The sequence below is a fragment of the Vigna unguiculata genome, chromosome 1, assembly GCF_004118075.2.
Source record: "Vigna unguiculata cultivar IT97K-499-35 chromosome 1, ASM411807v1, whole genome shotgun sequence".
In the NCBI taxonomy this organism is placed as follows: domain Eukaryota; kingdom Viridiplantae; phylum Streptophyta; class Magnoliopsida; order Fabales; family Fabaceae; genus Vigna; species Vigna unguiculata.
In genome coordinates this window covers 11352796-11369140 of record NC_040279.1, presented here as the reverse complement: position 1 = coordinate 11369140, position 16345 = coordinate 11352796, and the positions used below count along the sequence as shown (strand labels likewise).

At 32.0% G+C, this 16345-nt stretch overlaps 1 protein-coding gene across 2 annotated transcripts; it reads left to right on the top strand.

The window, feature by feature from the left end:
- Window positions 1-2183: 2183 nt before the first annotated feature.
- On the top strand, window positions 2184-14553 carry LOC114180636 (protein ACCELERATED CELL DEATH 6-like). 2 transcript variants are annotated; one of them, XM_028066944.1, is made up of 7 exons: window positions 2184-2400; window positions 2508-3288; window positions 4109-4186; window positions 10043-10165; window positions 10844-11385; window positions 11719-12343; window positions 14115-14553. In XM_028066944.1, the coding sequence occupies exons 2-7, from the start codon at window positions 2577-2579 to the stop codon at window positions 14273-14275; spliced, it is 2241 nt and encodes a 746-aa protein (XP_027922745.1). In that variant the 5' UTR covers window positions 2184-2400; window positions 2508-2576; the 3' UTR covers window positions 14276-14553. The 2 variants fall into 2 exon arrangements, with proteins under 2 accessions (XP_027922745.1, XP_027922739.1); XM_028066938.1 differs by having other exon boundaries at window positions 2204-2400; window positions 2490-3288.
- The last annotated feature ends 1792 nt before the right edge of the window (window positions 14554-16345 follow it).

Below are 16345 nucleotides of genomic sequence, written 5' to 3'. Positions count from 1 at the left end.
CACTATTTTATAGCCTGGTATGGGTGATGCTCAACCAAGTTTTTTAGGCTCAGCCACACTATCTTCATTCTTGAGTTTTCTTGCTTTTGTGCTTAGCCCAATGTTTGGCTCAATGTCTTGATGATTGAGATGTCATTCTGCTGTTAGATTCATTAATTGTTCCTCATCCCTATCCCTAGCTCAATTGTGTGGCTCAACAACATTTTTCTAGCCCAACAAAAAGACCTTTAATTGTGTTTTGTTTTTTTAACTGTTGTGGTTGAGCTGTTCTGGTGTGGGTCAGCCAAGTGACTCGTTTTTCCCTTGTTCTATTGTGAATGAGTGTGATGTTATTATCTTTCTTGACTTATCTTCCCAAAAGGTATGATGCATAATGATTTAATAAAATAAGACATGTTTCCTAAAGAAAACAACTGCCTAAAATAAGTATATTATTTGTTATGTATTTTGATGCTATGAAGACACTTATCAACATGCCCCTACTTTAAAACGTTGTTTGTCCTCCAACAAACCAAAACCAAGAGAATTTGTAACAATATTAACAAAAAACAGATCATGCAAAAAGAACTAGTCTGCAGTTATATTGGTGAAAGCAAAAGGTAAGTAGGCTTTGTTTTTACAACTGAATCAAAGAGTTTTGAGAAATCCCATATAGTTTCCCCCTATTTGAGCCCTCCCTACCATGTTTTAGGTGTTTCACTCTACCAATGCTTTCGATCCTTCACTGGGTTTTGCATCTCATTTCAACTTACCATCTATCCTTCAAGGAGCATGGATCACTAAGGACTTTTGTGGGCTTGTATTGAGGCTTAGGCTAAGAAGAAACTTTGGTTTTTAAGGAAAAAAAATTCACTGATAAGATGAATATTACTACAATCAGGGAACTTTGGGTTTCTTCAATACAACCACTTTGATTGATTTCCTTTCTCATTTTTGTATTTTATCCTTTATAATTTATTATTGTACGAATTACATTCATGCAAACCCTTCGTCATCAGTCTCTTCTTCATATCATTCTATTTTTTTTCTTCTAATTCTTCCATTGGTCCACCTTTAACACCAAATAATACCAAAAATATAATATCTAGAAAGAAATGCATGACATAACGCGAGTGTCTAGTGAATTAAAGAGTTTTATGGATTTGATCCACACTATATATAAATGAATTGTGTATGAAATTTGCTCTTAATGGTGATGATAAAAGACTCAAACACTTAAAAATCAAATTCAAAATTAAGTTTTCTAGCCCACCGTAAACGAATTCACTTCAAGTAGACTAGATTCATTAAACGAGTACAAACATCGAATCCAAATCTTTGAGAAACAAAATATATAAAAAATTGTTCTACCATTATTTGCAGGTTACTGTATTTATACAATTCTATATCGTTGGATTTTTACCTATGGACCTTATATGAATCTAGGCTATTACTGACCTAATTTTTAAGTTGACCGTTAATATCGTAATCTAAATCATCGACATGATTTTGCGTAACTAGATAGTTATTGATGGCTTTAGTATAATGTTTTATGATTAGTTGAAAAAGAAGTGTTTGGCTGAGATATTATCAATTTACATAAGAGCATATATATACTGGTGTTGGCTTATCCGAGTGACTGAATGACGATATCCAAAGTGTGTCGTAATAATTATTGGTGACGAAGGTATAAAGTTCCTACACACAGTTAAATCTCCTCCTATTACTTTTTTTCTGTACTTTATTTTCTTTAATTTCACAATCATTTGGTCGGGCAAATGAGGAACATATATTAATTTCAAAAACAATATCTACCACTATTTGGAATTCCACCATTTCTCCTTAGTAAGGGAAATTTATACTTCCTAAATTAAGGGATTTACTAAATTTATTATTAAATAAAATGTATATATAGTAAAATGTCAAAATTAATTATTTATGAAACTTTACATAGTTAATTACTAGACACTAATAAGTTGGCCTTTTTCAATTTTGGAATTAATATGTTATTTGAAAATTGTATTTTAAATTAATTTTACTAATTGTCACAAGAAATTATCACATTTTAAAGCTGATGATTGGATCTGTCACACATGAGCTGGTCGAGACTTTATTTTATATATTCTTTTCTTGTGGAGAAAAAAGGTACTAGGTGTTCTTAAGAAAGAATGCCCAGTGAGAAAGAAAGTGTTATCCTATGTAATCTTTTGTTTGGAAGTTCCTTTGAAAAATAATACAGTTTTGGGGAATAATACACGTTTTCTCTTTTACTTTTTTACCTTCTCTTTGAAGCCTCCTAACAACTTCTCTCAAGGTGATTCTACATATACAAGTTGTTGGTGTATGTTACTCTGCATCTAAAACCTTCGAGCTTTGTAAGGGAGGGAAGCTTCTAGTACAGTGGGATATGAAGAGTTGAAGGTGAAGTTGAGAATTTTGTGTTCTGTGTATGTTGTGATTTATTTATTTGAATTATTCTTCAAAACGGGTAGATTGATATGTCTGTGCAGTTTTGTATTTTTGGACAGAAAAAAGTAGGTGGAAGCGGAGCAGAAAGGCCAAGAACAGATCTTGATATATTGTTAAAGAAAAAGAGCATGATGAATGTTCTAAGGTGTGGAGGGAAGACATGTATGAATGATGATGACGTGGAAAATAACTACAAGGGAAAAGAACAACCTTCGAGGAATGTGATCGAAGAAAACACATTGCAAAGCTCAGAAGAACGACGCAGTGATGAAGCTAAGGCACATGGTTGGTGGTTGTTGCCAAAGACAACATACGAAGCAATAAAAGAGAATAACCCTGAATCCGATTGGGCAGAAATAGACAGTCGCACTTTAAGGCAACAGAGCCCTAGGAGAAACACTGTGCTGCATATAGCATCTCTGTACGGGAATGATAAGTGTGTGAAGAAAATAGTTGAAATTGGTTCAAACCTGTTGAGAGCAAAAAATAGTAATGGTGATACACCACTGCATGTTGCTGCAAGAGCTGGCAACATCTCTACTCTTAAGATTATGTTGCCTGCACTTCTCCATGACTTAGATCCAAAGTCTGAAAAAGCAAAAGAGGCAATCTTTGTAACTAACAGCCAGAACAATACTTTCTTTCATGAGGCCTTACTGAATGGTCACAAAGATGTAATGAAGATTTTAGATATTTCACAAGACTTCAAGAAACTGGTCGAGGAAACTGCATTTTCTATTACAGACAATGAATACAAATCAGTGTTGCTCTTAGCATTTGAGAAAGGCTACGAGGATATTGTTGATGATGTATTGACCAGAATAATTCCAAGTAATGAAGGTACAAACTTCCTCCTATATCTTTGCTTGCTGTATTTTCCTTAGTTTCACAATCATTTCATCTGGGAATGAGGAACATATGTTAACCATAAGTCAAGATAACAACATCTACCACTATTATGAAATTATTCCATTTCTGCTAGCTTTTATTTTTGTCCTAATTTCGTCGAGTTTCACCTTCGTAAGTTAAAATTGATTATTTATGAGACTTTACAGAATAATGAATTGCTAGGTATTATTAACTTGGGCCTTTTCGATTTTTGGAACTAATATTTTATTGCAGAATTGTGTTTCCAATAAAGATTTCTCAAATTATATCCAACCAACCTTTTTATTCTTCTCTCTCCAATTAATACACAAATGTTTTGAAAACATCTCCAAAAATTGTATCAGGTGGGTTCCTTTTAAGTTGTAAAAATTTGAAATGTAAATAAGTTAAAAATTTCAATGTGAATTTATAGATATAATTTATTTAAATTTCTTTAAAAATTGTTTATAAATTGAAATTTTTACTTAGTTAAATAATTTCAGTTCTATATACTTTATAATTTTTTTTTAATTTTAAACCATTTAGATTAAAATAATATTTTTATCCATATATCTCATTGTGAGAAAACTAAAGGTCATAAATATGTTCTCATATCAATTATAGTTTGTCTGCATCTTACAGTTTTATATGATAATAATCATAATATGTTCCAATATATAACAAAATTATATAACATGTCTATTAAAAGAAAATTCATCTAAACTTATATTTATTTTCCTGTCTATATATTATTTTTAAAATATCTTATTGACTTGATATATTTGCATTACAGAGAAATATTCATCCCTGGTAAAAGACAACGCAGAACCAATAATGAACGATGGAGAATTCTCCTATGGCGGTCCCGTTGGTAAGAACACTATGGAAATAATAACTGTGGAAACGGTAGTTCAAATTTGTCCACCCCTTGTAAGGGTACATGCAGTTACAAACAATTTTTTAATTCGTTCCTTTTAAAAACTTAATTTAAAAATCTGATATATATTTTATATATTTTATGGATTGAATATCTATTCTTGAAATTTAGTCAAGTCGGCTTTGGTCAAAATTTGGCCTAGTCGGTCCTAGACCAAATTTGGCTGTATTCGGCCGAGTCGACCCCGACTCAAATTTGACCGCATTGGGCTCAATCGGCCACAGACCAAAATTTGGTTGTATTCAGCCTAGTCGGCTTAACCCAAATTTGGTCAAATTTTGTCGAGTTAGCCTCGGCAAAAATTTGGCTAAGTCAACCCTTGTCCAAATCTTGGAGTAATCAGCCAAGTCGGCCTTGAACAAAATTCGATTGAATTCAATCGAGTTAGCCCTTGACAGAAATTTGGTCGTATTAGGCTAAGTCGGCCCCAACCAAAATTTAATGGAATTCAGTCAAGTCGATCCTAACCCAAATTTTGCCGAGTCGGCCCTGAGCTAAAGGTTGTTGTATTCAACAATTTTGTCCCAAACTGAAATTCAGTCATATGCAATCAAATTTCTCCAAGTTGGGCTTGATCGAAATTTGGACATATTTGGCTGAGACGGTCTCAGCCAATTCAGCCAAATTTTATTAAGTCGGCATCAACCAAAATTCGGCCAAGTCAACCACGACTGAAAGTTAGCCGAGTCGGTCCCCTTGCTAAAATTCGACCGAGTTGGTCACGACTAAAATTCTATCAAATTCGATCATGTCAACCTTAAGGTCACACATTTTAGAAAATTCAATTTAAATTTATGTTATAAAAAGTGGATTCTAGATTTTGAACTTGATCCAAATATTTGGATCTGGATTTAAATCTTGATTGAAATATTTGGATATGGATTTTAAAAAAATCCAAACTAGTTTTACTGAAAAAATGGATTTTGATCGAAAAGTTGATCCAATTATTTGGATCTCAAAAGAATGTGGATTGAATCATTAAAAATTCAATTGATGATCACCCCTAGTTTAATGGAAGGGTTTGACAGAAGGATAATTAGATCGTCTACTAGAAACAATCTAGTAATAGTGTGGTAGAATCAGGTGCAAGCTTTTATTACGAGCATATGTCTTAACAACTTTTTATTAGGGTTTTTAGATTTTATATATAAATACTCTTACAAGCTAAGATTTGTACATTATAATTGTGTTAGACTCTGTGATAGAAACTTCCAAGATCAAAAAGTGCTTTCTTTTTAATCTTCTTTTGTATGGTATCTTTCATTTTTATTGTTACGGAACCTAGCAATTGGCTTCATATGTGGGAACAAGAAAAGATAGTCAAGAAATCGAAGAAATAACTGCCAAGTTTAAGATTTACAAGTTTTTTTAGGACAACGACTTCAGATTGTGGAGGATCAAGATAAAACTCATCCTGATACAACAAGGTTGTGCCAAGGCTCTAAAGGAAGATGCAAACATGCCAACATCTCTATCTCAAACAAAGAAGACTGGAATGATCAACAGTGCCATAATTTTGTGTCTTAGTGATAAGGCACTAAGAAAAGTCACTAAGGAGAAGACTGTAACTTCGACGTGGGTGAAACTTGAGTCATTTTCACACTGACTGATTTTGAAGCAACAACTACATTCATCAGGATGATAGAGACAAGAACAATGGTGGAACAACTAAAAAATTCAATAATATTAAACGAAAAGAGAACCTTGAGGTATAATTGGAGGATGATGATAAGGCTTTACTTCTTCTTAATGTCTTACCTAAGATGTACGAACACTTCAAAGATACTTTCTTGTTTAGGAAGAAGTGTGCCATTACTTTTGAAGGAAATGACAACCTTATAAGGACTAAGGAGCTTCAAAAAGTTTCAAAATTCTAAGAAAGAGGATAATGAGTTCAGTTTGAATGTGTCTAAGTTTAAGGGGAAGAGAGAAAATGAGTTTAAGGGAGATAACGAAGCAATACTTATCAAATGATCCAACAAAAGTATAGTGTTAAAACTACTATGAGAAAGGTCACTTCAAGATGAGTTGTCACACACAAAAAAAAGGAAAGGCGAGAAATCTCATTTCAAAAAGCAAATTGTTGATGTTGTTGTTGCTTCTAATAGCTACGAGTCTATTGGGGTTTAATTGCATATGTGTCTGATGCATAGAGAAGTTGGGTCATGGACTGAAGATGCACTTATCTCATTATCCATCGAACGAGTTCTTTAAGACCTTAGAAGTAAGAAGGTGAACTGGTCCTTCTGGAAACAGTAGAGCTTGTAAAGTCAAAAGCCCGAGGTATATCAACTTAAAGATTGTTTGATAATCAAGATATGTTACTGCAAGAAGTGAAGTTTGTTATGAAGATCGAGAGGAATCTTTTGTCAACCAGTATGCTTGATCAAATTCATTTAACACAACCAAGATTCTAAGTGAAGCGTCTACAATTGCTAACAGGGAGAAAAAACATATGTACATCTTAGACGATTCAATAGTGGTCACACTTGCCTTTGTTGCTAGTCAAACAATGCAAGACAAAGTAATGTTATAGTGAGGCTGGGACTCATTCGTGAGAATGGTTTGGTGGAGTTGGAGAAACAAAACCTATTGGGAGGTGATAAGATGGAGTGACTACAAAAGTCTCATAAACTAAAGTTTAAAACTAGCAAACATATGGGCAGTAGACCCTTTGAGTATGGTCATACAGACATATGGGGTCCAATGTGAGCTCAAACTCATAGTGAATGGTCTCATTTCCTTATCATCATGGACAATTACCCAAGAAGGGTGTGGATTTATATCTTGAAAGGTAAGAATGAGACATTTCAAAGGTTTAAGGAGTAACACACCATGGTGAGTAACTAGTAAGGGACCAAATTGAAAATGGTGAGGACAAATAATGGGTTTTAGTGGAGCTTAATGACTTTTGCAAGGTAAAAGGAATAAAGAGGCACAAGGCAGTTGCAGATACACCACACCAAAATGGTTGGTTGAGAGGATGAACTCAAACATTTTGGAGAAGGTTAGATGTATGCTTCTGCAAACTAGATTGCCTAAGTCTTTATGGGGGGAAATTAAAAGTATTGTTGTCTACTTGACAAATAGGATTCCATTATTGTTGCAATGTGGCTCTAGAATGGTGATTGAATAGAGTTCGTAGACATTTTAAAATTGTTTTATGCGACATATTATTGTAAATGAAAATAATAAAGAGAGTAAGGCAAAGAAGAATGCACGCAAAGATTTATATAGGTTCACCTCCACCTAAGGTTACATCAAGTCTACTAAGCCATCTATTTAGAAAAATCACTAATTAACACCTTTGACTAGCTCAAGTATCAAGCTCTCAAGGTTTCAACAAGTATCAAGCTCTTCAGGTATCAAAAGTTTAACCCTCTCATGGAAATACGAGTATAAACCTCTCTAGCTTACAACAAGTTTAACCTCTCTGGGTACCCTTTCTCAATCTCCCCCTTACATAGAGAAATCATAATTACAATTATCAAAATAATCTCTCACGCAGGCGAGTACAATGGTTTACACACAACCCAATATCACTTTGTACAAAAATGAATATTTAAGCTCACAGAGTTTGATATGATAAAATTTCAACACTTCTCTTTTCTTTTCAAGAATTTGATATGACACTATTTCAACACTTCTATATTTCTCTCTTCATTCTCATTCTTCTTATTTATCTAGGTCGTTGTAATTATAGCTATGTTATGCCATTTGGTTGTTGATGCGTATTGAGTTCAACATGTTCTTCATATCTTCTACTTTCTTCATTTGGAAGTTCTTGATATTTCATTCAAAGTATATTGCTTCCTGTGAATTATTTCTTCCTTCACTTTTAGCCAATAAAATATTTTAATTTCAAATATCATACATTGTGGCTTCGATCTTTGGGGATTTTCTTGTAGTCTTTGATCTGTAGAGTATTTCTCTTTTTCGTGATTAGTTGATAAATATATGACAACATTTGTGATCTTCAATTTGGGAATTTTTTTTCTTCTATATCTCGATTAATCATCTTTGATATTCTTCAAATTAAATCTTCAATCAAATCTTCAATTAGAATATCTTCTCATAATGTTGAGACTTGGTGTGCAATTACTTGATGATCAATTTCAAAGTTTGTATTTCTTTGATCAATTTAGGCTTAATCTTTGTATCACCTTGTGATTTGACATTTCTCTTTCACTCCATATGAACTTGATTCATCTAATGCTTTTTATCGTTTAACTCGTCTAGTCATTCTTTCTTTGGAGTATTCTAATGAAAGCACTCGTTTAAAAAGGATATTCAACATTCAACTTATTAAGTTGACTTTGACTTGTTTAACGCTGATACTCATATGGTCTTTTTTTGTGCTTGCGTCGTCTAACCTTTTGATTTTATTTATCTAGCACTTATAAGAGTTTAATGCCTTGTTTCATCACATTTACTCATCACAATTGACTTAAACATAATTTGCACTGTTGAATGCATCTAATGACCTTTGTTGTCTAACAACTTGTGACTCCTAGCACTTCTAACTTGAACTCATCTAAGCTTCACTTTCTTATGTGTTTGCTTTGGGTTTCAAGTTTCGTCTTTCTCTATATATTAATCAGAAATCAAGATATGACCATTATTTACACCTATAATACTATAGTTTTAAATAGTTATTTGCAATTGTCCTACAACTGACTATTGATTGGATTTTGAAAATCTAATCTAGATCTATTTCAAATCCAATAAATAGATTCAATCTATAATTCAAATCCTTTTTAACTAGATCAACTTTATTTGGATTTTTTTCAATCCAATTTAAATATGATCAAATCTCGATTGAATCTACTACCTCAATTAGATTAAATTTGATGTTGGATTGACCTAATAGACGAAATATGGGATCAAGCCTACTCATCTTGACATAGTTCTGATCTAATGTAGGCTCAATGTATCAATCAAATAGAAGTCCAACATAACTTGGCCCTACTTGGCCCAATCCATCTTAATCCTAGTTGAGTCTAACTAGACTTGCACCTGGTTAGACTTGGGTCGATCTAGGCCTTACTTAACCATATCTAGATTAGACTTGACTTTATCTAGGCCCAGGATGACTCAACTTAAGCTAGACCCAATCCAACTCAAACTGACTTGGCTCAACATGGCCCAACCTAATTTCGCTCTATATTGCTTAAGCTGACTAGCCTCAACTTGGGTAAGCCTGACTCGCCTCGACCTATGGGAAATCTTAGAATTTTAAAATTCAAAAAAATATTTGATGTATATCTAATCCAAATCTAATTAAATGGATTGAGCTTAAAATCCAAAAATATAGATTTGAATTTAAGATAAATCCCTTTAAATAAACTAAAAGTAATATAAATTTGGATAATTATTATTAAATTTCTAAATTTGATTTTTTTTTTGTTCAGCTTTAAACTGAAATTAAAGTTATTGCTATTGTAAAGTTTCCCTAATTAGAGACACTCCAATTGATGCATTCTCAGTGAAGATGGACATAACTACAACATCGTTTCTCCCTCTTTGATAATAATATTTTATCCTTTTCTTTTGATAGATTTTTTTATATAGTTGCTTTCATTATTTTGACAAAACATATTTTTAACATAATTTTGGATTTGTCTCGTAAGAATCGTACAAAGATAATTTTGTTTGGTCTTTGAGTCTTGGGATAAATAATATATGGTCATTGATATGTAAAAATCAAAGCAATCAAAGCGTCATCAAATCTAAGATGTTACATATGACAAGTTTTTTTTTGTTATAATATTTACTTGAAGTTATGTATAGCTGAAGGGCGCATGGCAAATATGGATATGGAAATGGACAAACCAAGTATAATCATGCGGACGTTCTCGAAAAATCAAGGAGTCCGATCACCGGCCATTGTGGCAATCTTAAAGGAGAATAAAGGTATTTTTTGTTGTATAACTAAATTTTCTCTTATCCATAATAGAACAAAAACAATTGAAGATACGAATCATTATTTCTCCACTTTCTTTATGTGTAGATGGAATAATCAAATATTAAAAAATGTTAAATTGAAATGGAAGATCTTGAATTATTTAATAATTTTTAATTAGGTTTTCAATTAAACAACCTGACTTGTAATTGTTTATTATTTGACATTTTGTTTAAATGTTGTTATTATATACATGTACTTTTGATTCAGAATAAAAACATTTCATAGCTTAATTGAAAATTATTTTAATTTTAAAATTAAAGGATTAAATTCTTTTATTTTCAAAATTTGGTACTTACGTCAAGTTGACAAATTTATTTATGATAAAGAAAATCTTGAGTATAGAATTCATATGAAAGAAAAGAAAAACATTTTGTATGTTATGTTATTCTTTTTTTCTCTTTCGAATATTCAACTTTTTTCAAAATGTAAGGGATTTTCTTTAGGAAACTATTAAATATGATCTACTTATAACAAGATATATTGTAATTGGTTAACTTGTTTTTCCAACCATTTTTATTTATTGGACATATTTTTCCAATATCTCTTTCTTTCTCCAAAATAATTCATACATTTAGTATTTTTTAGCAATATTCGACTCATGATTGGGTATTCCTAACACATGACAGGTATTCTAGAGAAAATAGTAAACAAAAAGAGAGAATGGATTCATGTTAAAGATCAAAAAGGAAGAAATGCTCTTCACTATGCAGCTTCCATGGGTTACCTAAATGGTGTTGAGTGCTTGCTTCAAAATTGTGATACTTGCAATATGGAAAGAGATAAAAATGGCTTTTATCCTCTTCATATGGCTTCTGCATGTGGACATATTGAAGTGGTAAAGAAATTGCTTCAAAACTTTCCAAATCCCATAGAAATAATTGATAAGAAAGGTCGAAATATTGTTCACATTGCAGCTATAATGGGACAATTTGATGTGGTAAGGTACATCTTGCAAGATGCAAATGATGGAGTTAAAGATATGATAAATAGCAAGGATTACGATGGAAACACTCCTTTGCATTTGGCTGCGTCACACTGCCATCCAAAAATTGTACAAGCCTTGACATGGGACACAAGAGTTAATCTCAATTTGCTTAACAACAACAACCAATCAGCGCTTGATGCTTTTGAACAAGTTAAACAACAAAATAATCCACCCATTGCACAGGTAAGTATATGTAGAGTATTGTGTTTAATAAAAAAGTTAAAGATTTAAGTATGTTTTTTTAGTTAATAGATATTTTTATGTGACTATATCTTCAACTGGGTTCTAAGTTGATCAAAATTCATCTTTGAGGATTTTTTTAGGGAAGGTTTTTGTTTTAATTTCTCATTTGCCCTCACTTTTTTTTTCTAAATATGTGGTAAATTTCAAGCACATTAATTGTCTAATTGTTTGGAAAATTAAGTAGATTCATCAGTACTCCCTTACACACTTAAACTACCTATGTTTTTTCTATTGTTGTGTTGTTGAATTTGTAACACAAACTTATATTTGCAGCGGCTAACATGGTGTCAACTAAAATCTGCTGGTATACAAAATGGTGAAAGAGGGTCACACTCCATTTACGTCCCTTCTTCTCCTTACAAACCAAAATCCAAAGATGCGGAATTTTATAAAGACAGAATCAACACCCTTATGTTGGTCTCAACTCTTATAACTACAGTAGCATTTGCCGGAGGTTTTACTTTGCCTGGTGGAACTAATAGTTCTTCTCCAGGACAAGGCATGGCTCTTATGCTAATTCACGTGTGGTTTAAACCATATATTTTATGCACCACAATATCCATGTATGGTGGCATTAGTGTTACTATTATACTCATTTGGGCTCAATTGGGAGATGTAACTTTGGCTCTTTTTGCCCTTAAAGTGGCAAGACCCCTTTTAGGAGTCACTCTTGCAACCCTATCAATTGCATTCTTGGCTGGTGTCCACCTTGTTATAAGCGATCTCAGTTGGTTGGCCACTACTGTTCTGATTTTGTGTGTGATCTTCATTCTCCTACTTTTGTTACTGTACACTCTTCTCTGGTTTCCCTCAGAATCAAGCAACCTAATAATGCGATACATTTCTTTCTATCCTTTCCAGTTTCTCACATGGTTACTTGAAAAAGACTCAATTGAAGGTACGTAATTTTTTATACACTACTGAAGTCTCTGCAACTTTGTGGTTTTCTTTTCATCTTTATCCTCTTTAAGATGGAAATTGAACCTCATTTTCCTGTCATCTTTTGGAGTTGTGCATCTTATATATGCTATTCCTCGTCATTGTCATGTACAAAATCATTTGGCTTTTAAGCTCTAAAATCCTTTATTAAAGTTTTATAAAACTATAAGAAAACCTTGAATTACCAAAAGAATTTTCTCGATAAACACTAATTCATTATTTATGTATGCAATGTCGTCGGATAATTACCGATAGATTGTATACGGAAGAGAAAGTGCACCTTACCAACAAGATAATCCATTAGTTAAGTATATTTGTTTAGAATATAAAATATATATATCTATCAAATATGTCGGTAGGTTTGATACTTTGGAGAGTGAAAAAATGTATAGCACAAAAAATATCCATAAGAAAATAACAATCACAAATGATTTAAAACCTTTAAAAAATTTTGAACTTACTATCACATGTGTTGTCCTTTACCACCAATTTTTTTCTTCCATTAAATAAGTTTCAATATAAAAAAATCAGAGTGTTGAATTATCTAATAAAGTATGTGATGTTTTTATTTTAGTTGCCTTTTCGTCAAACTTGATATGTTACCAATCTAAGTTCCAACCATAGTTGAGCTCTGTTTGGTGCATGTTTGGAAGAGAAAATTAATATCAACCTCAATTTATAACCTCATTTCATGATTCAATTGAAAATATCTTCACTGTTCCTTAATTTTTGTTATGGTAGAGGGAAAATGGTTAGGAATCTTTTCCCTTTATTCCATGAATCAAAAATAATATGCATAAAATGAAACCTTTTATCAGGGTTTAATCAAGGTGAGAAGTTGGTGAAACAATATTTGTGAGGGGTAGTTCAATGACTTCAATTGAGAATTCTTTTAATTATCTTTTCAATCCTTCTTCTTTTGTAAATAGTTGATATTGAGGATTCTTCCTTTTCATTTTTTTGTAATATAAAAAAAATAGAGTTGAAGTTAATTAAATTTTTTTATGGTTCTTGGTAGATATATTTTACTATCTCTTAGTTAAACCAGAAAGCAAGTGAAAGAGAACTAAACCTTGCATTTTTATGAATAACCAAGAAATTTGATGCGACAACTTGCCAGAAAAAATTTTCTTCTAACTATTAGTGCATTTATTTTCATTTCAGTGATAAATCACAAGATTATTGAGTAAATCTAACAGGGGTTGCCAATTTTTTAAGAAAAGCACTCTAAACATCAAGACCTTAACCAAGTGGGTTCACAAAATGGTAATAGGAGAACCATTGGCAAAACCTACAAGATTTATTGGTCTAAAATAAGCATATCCACAAAATTATTATTCAAACTCTTTTATCTTGATTAGAGGATAGATTAGGAGATTGTAATGAAACAACGAAAAACTAAGTAATTAGTGAGAATCCAATAAATATGAAAACCCTGACCTGCCTATGTGACTTGCCAAAATGTAATAGGAGAAACATCACAAGAACCTAAAGGATCTATACGTTTAAATGAAACAAACCCTAAGTTTGAGGATTTCAAACTTAGAATGACTGATGGGCTAGTACCGCTCGATGAGATAAACCAAATTAAATTTATATTTCATTATGTAGTGTGACTTCTTTTCAGTAAAGTACTTTTTTCATCCTATAGTTAAAATTAAATGCACATTTGTTTTTGTTGTTGAACTTAAATCCAATTCAATTACATGACTTTGATGTTGATCTTGAAGAATTGGAAGAACATAAACATGAAGAAAAGAAAGAAGAGATTGATGAGAATGATGATGATGATGGTGATGATGATGACGATGATGATGATGATGATGTGGAAGACGAGCAGGATGATGATGAGGATGAGGATGACAAGGATAATGATGATGACAAGGATTAACATTTTTGGATGAAAACAGGGACCAAAAGAGTAATTAAACCAACAAAAAGCACTTCCAGTACCATGCAAATTGGAAAGCATGTCAATTGAAAAGTTAAAGGAAACTATTTAAAACATTATATCCTTCTTATTAGATTTCGGTATGCTATTTACTTATACAAATATAATGTACACCAATAAGTGATTTTGTTATGATGTAAGAAATTGAATTTTAAGGTAAAATAAAAGGGGGAAGTAATTGTTTGCATTTGTAATTGGGTTTAATAAGTTTTTGTGGATAAATGAAATGCAACGAAACATATGCTACTTGTGCAATTGTTGTATAATGTAGGAGTATAGGCTTCGACAATGAAACACAATAATATATTTTACCTAAACTATTTTATTTTGTTAAATTTTTGGAGAATAAAAATTTGAACTCATCACACACCCACACTTATTCTTTTGTACTCTTGGGCAAAATTGAACAATTTCAAAACTTTATTATGGTATTTTATTACATATCTTCACTAGATGAAAGGAATTTATACAAATGGAAACAAATCAATCTTCTAGAAATCAAGTTGTCATGCACATACAAACGGAAAGATTCTTTTTTTCCACATATGAATTAATCTTTTGAGTTTACAAGATAATCAAATATGAAAGAGAAACACTCAAGTTAAATGTATATTTTCTCACCAAAATTTGCTCAAGTGTCTGGGCTTGTGTTTCCACTCAAAATATCCATGCAAGTAAACACTCTCAATGCTTAACAAGACTCTAATATTTACAGCTTTCAAAAAATATGCATTCAAAGATCATGAGGACTTTTCACAGGTTATAATGGGGCCAAGGCAAAGGTAGGAAAATTTTTTAGGATTTTTGTGTTTTTGAAATAGTAAGGTAGAAAGAATAATGGAGCATAGTTTCAAAAACAAATCCCTTTTGTTTTTTTTTCTCTTTTATCCTTTGTTGCTCTTTTTCAAATAGCAATCATTTCTCATTTCAACACTATGTCATCAACATTTTTCCTTTTGCCATTTTTATAATTTTGTGGGTGAAATACTCACCCCCACACTTTATTTCTCAACCAATCATAACATAATCCACTAGCTCCTTCTTTCTTCCTAAGGTAAGGAAAAACATGGTCTTTTTTCTTTTTAAGGTTTAGCAATATGCTCGAAACAAGAAAAACAGGTTTAAAGATCAAAGAGTCTACCAATAGATCAATGTCATGGTTAGCTTATTTGGCCAAATAGCTAAAAAAAGAAATGCCTCACTCATATCAAATCATGCATATTCACCTAAGATACAAAACAAAAGAATCAAGCTAAACATTTGAGTATAAACAAAACATGAGCAAGTCACACATGGTAGTCCATCCTTTACAGTAAAGCTCAAAACTCACAAGGTCAAAACTCTTTCACAAAAGATTTATTCCAGAAACTCTCAAATCAACTCAATTAGTAAATCACAAAAACAATCCACTCATAGCACATAACTCTTATTTTCCCAGAATTATGATCATTCCAATTAGTGAATGAAATCCCAAAATCCAATGTCAACATGTTTTATTGAAAGCAAGAATTTTTTTTTTTAAAGAAAACAAACAGAAAACAAAATCAGAAAAGGGAGAAAATAAATTTTCTCCCCACACCCCAACACTTTATCCATGCATTGTCCTCAATGTATTCAATATATAATGCAAAGAAAAAGTATGAAGAGTACTTACCTCCTCAAGGTGAAAGGTATGCGGGAGAAGTCAAGTTCATCACATCCGTTGTCTTGTTCAACATATCTTGATTTTCATTAAATATTCGAAGACGATGTCCATTAACTTTGAAAGTTCTTTATGAGGATTCTTTCTTGATCTCCACCACTCCATAAGGAAATACTTCTATAACAACGAATGGACCTTCCCATTTGGAGCATAACTTACCACTCATAGGACCTATCATGGATTTGTATAGTAAAACCTTTTGGCCTACCTTGAAGTCCTTCCTTAAAGCAAGCTTTTGGTCAAGGAATTGTTTGGTCTTTTCCTTGTAGAACTTTGAGTTTTCATAGGTTACAAGCTTAATCTCCTCT